We start from the raw sequence: 3696 nt of genomic DNA, 5'->3' as shown, positions 1-3696 counted from the left end.
ACCGCTGCCCCCACCACTCTCCTAAGAAACTAATGGCAAATTGTTTTTGTTCTTCTTACAGCCGAATTTCTATTCCTCTTGTGGGGTGTTTATCTCTGCTATGCCGTGCGGACAGTCCCATCGGCATTTCATGAGCCACGCTACATGGCTGTTGCCGTCCACAACGAGCTCATTATCTCCGCTATATTCCATACAATTAGGCAAGTGATATGCAGCACCAGTAATGAACTGTTTTATTTTTCTGATATGTTCCAGCTTAATTTAAATAGTGAAATTGGATAGAATGCATAATGGAAAGATGTAGGAAAGATAAGTGTTTTGTAAGTTGACTAATTTCTTTCTCACAGAAATGGAAAATTGATACACTTCTGCTCACCCCCTCCCTCCAGCCTGGCCCAAGCTCTTGTTGTTCAGTCCCTTTGGCTGTGTTGTTTGTTGCTTTCATTATTCTAAAGGTGAATTTAATGCCATTTCCTTTTGTGAAACTACTATGGAGATAGTATGGAGATATTGACATTTATTTTGTCATAATTCACTTTTTGAAGTTATAAAGCTATATAGCATTCCTATATTTATTCTAAAGTGTATATAGATCAATTGTTTTCTTTCATTTTTAATGTGCTAACTTATATGAGTGCTTTCAAGTAGACAACATGTTTGTTTATTTTCTGCTGAATTCAAAACAAAAACACAATGAGTGACATTCAAATCTGATGATTGGATTGTTGGGTTCCATGATGTTCTGTCACCACCACATTTGACCAGTGAATTTCCGGATAAGCCCGTGTATCCCGGCTCTTGGTTTCTGTTAATCCATATATCTTATCGCAACAGCAAGTGCGTATAAAGGAGGCATAAAGTGGCTTATGACGAAGTGAACCATGCTAAATATGTATGGCCTAGCTTTCTGAGAACATTGACCTGGTTCATACTTTAAAATGAAAGGAAAAGTTCAGGGTAGAACCAAAAAATAATTCTAATTCTACAATTTGAAAAAGCAACAAAGGATGCCCTTATCATTCAGTTGCTTAACATAGAATGTAATTAGAGTTTGTGGATAGCTGTCTTCGGCCTCAGGGGGAAGAGTTGGTGGAGGGAAATCTTTCTCTGTATCAGTCCCTTTGGTGATGGGCAGACCCTACTGAGGACCAACAAATGGGAGGGGCATGGTAGAGGGTGGGTCTTGTCTAGGGTTTGCAGGCTACTTCTCTCTCACATTGGACTATCGTCATGAAATAGTCTTCTGCACCTTTGAGGAATAGATGATGCCAGGTCACTGTTGAGCTTTTCGAATGACCTATATTTTTTTAAACAACAAAAAGAGTAGGACAAACAGAATTTTCTGTGTCCTAACAACTTGTGGGAACCCCACCAAGGGCCCGGGAGTCTAGGGAATTTGCCTCCTAACTCTGGGACATTGTGTCTTTGCCTCTCTCAAGAGTGAGGTAAGAGACAAAAGAAGAGATTAGAAGAGGGGGGAGAAACAAGAGGGACAAGATGAGATACCAAGTAAGAAAAGAGAAGAGGGTGATCTTTCAGCTCTACTCTTGCTAGCCTCCAAAGACGTGAGTAGGGAAATTCGGTGTACACTATTAAGCATACACAATTTATTGCATGGATTTGGATTTTTATATTTTATGGTCCCAATGCTTTTAAAATATAAGAGAAAAAAGAAGCAATAACATAGTAATTTAAATCGATGGGATCCGTTGATTCCATTGTTCTAATTGTATGCAGAAGAGATGGCATTCAATAAGACTCTCAACATCAGCATAGATACACTTTAACAAAATACAGGTAGACCTTCATTTTGGATGGATGTGAGTTTAGGATGAACCAGTCTTACCTCTATCTGTGGGTTTATTTGGGTTTTATTTGTACCTCTCATCTTTAGAAATATGCACTTCAAGCAAGGACACTAATGACAAAATAAATAAAAAGGAGGTATTCAACTTAATATCAGAAACCATTCATGATGATTGGTGGCACAGAATCCTGCTATCAGTTGGGGCTGCCGCTGCAGAAGTGTTAATCAAGGAAGCCGTTGAATGCATTCCGACTCGGAGCGGCCGTCTAGAACTGGGTGGAACAACCCCGAGGGTTTCCTAGCCTGTACCTGCTTACAGGAGTAGAAAGCCTCCCTCATCCTTCTCCCACAGAGAAACTGGCGGTTTCGAATTGCTGACCGTGCAGTTAGCAGTCTGCCTCATAACTAGGCTCTCTTTATGACTCTCTGGGAAATAGAGTTATTTTTATCAGTCTCAGGGTTTGGAAACACTACATATACATTAAGAGATATGATTGCAACAGCAAATCACATGCTGTAACAGTGTATGTAGTACATATTAACAATGATAAGATGTACAAAAAAATAAACAGATAATTAGTCAAAAGTGCCATAAATGTGAACTCAAATCCATCATCATTTGGAAATCACCTGTGTTGTACAGACCAAAGAAACTTATAATTAAGTCAATAAGTATAAATATATGTAAACTATGGCTGTGTGGCTAAAGCCCCAGTGCTGTAGTGGCGTCCATGGAAGTGCTGACCCAGGTTCCGAGTTGGAGCACTGGAGAAAGGTGAGGCTCTCTACTCCTGTAAAGAGTGGAAAGTCTGTGAAACCCGAAGGGAAAGGTCCTACTCTGTTCTCCAAACTCTCCATGATCCGAACCCACTAGGTGTCAGTGAGTGTGGTTGTTGTAGCCTGTTGTTTGTTTATTTCTGCATTTACTGTATATACTCAAGCATAAGCCAGGTTTTTCAGCACACTTTTTTATGCTGAAAAAGCCCCCCAGTTTTTTTGTGGTAAAATTAGGTGCCTCAGCTTGTACTCGAGTATATACAGTATATATTTATGACCATATTGTCAGATTTGAGAAATATAAATGTCTAAATCTTAAAAAAAGTATAAAGTCTAGAAGGATAAACAATTTGAAATGTCTGTTCTAATCCTTTATTTTTAGTGTTAAGCATAAAATAAACATTTAGGAACATGCTGGTGTCTAAAAGGGTCTGTTTGGATTTTGGTTTTAACCTCAATTTAAAAATATTTTTATGCTCTTGGTTTTTAGACATATTTTTAAAAAGTCAAACATGTGCTTTTAAAATGATGCATGAAAGCAACTACGGGAACCACTTTTTCATAAGACATTTTTAGTGAGAACTACACTTTTGAAAAATCTGACAATAATGAAAAGTTGGTTAGTTGGCTGGTAGCTGATGTTGTCCTACTTCAAAATTATGTTTTTGCAACAGCCACCTTTTCGATTTAGAACATCTGCAGTCAGTCTTCCTTCTAGCTGCTGACATGGTAGTTGTGAGTTTCAAGTTTATTGGCATTTGAAATAGGGACTTCCAGAAGGTGAGGATGCTTTCGCAATGTAAACCATTTCACCTTGAAACCACTTCCTGATCTGGTACTGACAAGGAGCCCCAGGCAAGAGTGTGCCTCTGAAATCGTAACTTGTTACTGATTGAAATGATCATATTGCAATAATGTTAGATTAAAAAACCACAACAAAGAAAATGAATTAAAAAACAAAAAAAGTGAACAAACTCACCTGGTCTAGCACATAGACTGTATTCAAAGTAACTCACCGGGTCTAGCACATAGACTGTGTTCAAAGTAATTCACCTGGTCTAGCACATAGACTGTGTTCACAGTACCTAAACCCAGAACAAAGTACATAGTCC

General features: G+C 38.5%; 1 protein-coding gene across 1 annotated transcript in view; it reads left to right on the top strand.

The window, feature by feature from the left end:
- The window catches only part of GPR158 (G protein-coupled receptor 158), a 472736-nt gene that overhangs the window by 459784 nt on the left and 9256 nt on the right, over window positions 1–3696 (top strand). The window contains exon 8 of the mRNA XM_004716112.3: window positions 62–200. Coding sequence (XP_004716169.2) covers window positions 62–200 — 139 coding nt within the window. The remainder of the gene's footprint in view (window positions 1–61; window positions 201–3696) is intronic.

Source organism: Echinops telfairi, unplaced genomic scaffold (genome assembly GCF_000313985.2).
Source record: "Echinops telfairi isolate 266 unplaced genomic scaffold, ASM31398v2 ScPeMD7_7461;HRSCAF=8499, whole genome shotgun sequence".
Lineage (NCBI taxonomy): Eukaryota > Metazoa > Chordata > Mammalia > Afrosoricida > Tenrecidae > Echinops > Echinops telfairi.
This window is presented reverse-complemented; position numbering and strand designations above follow the sequence as displayed.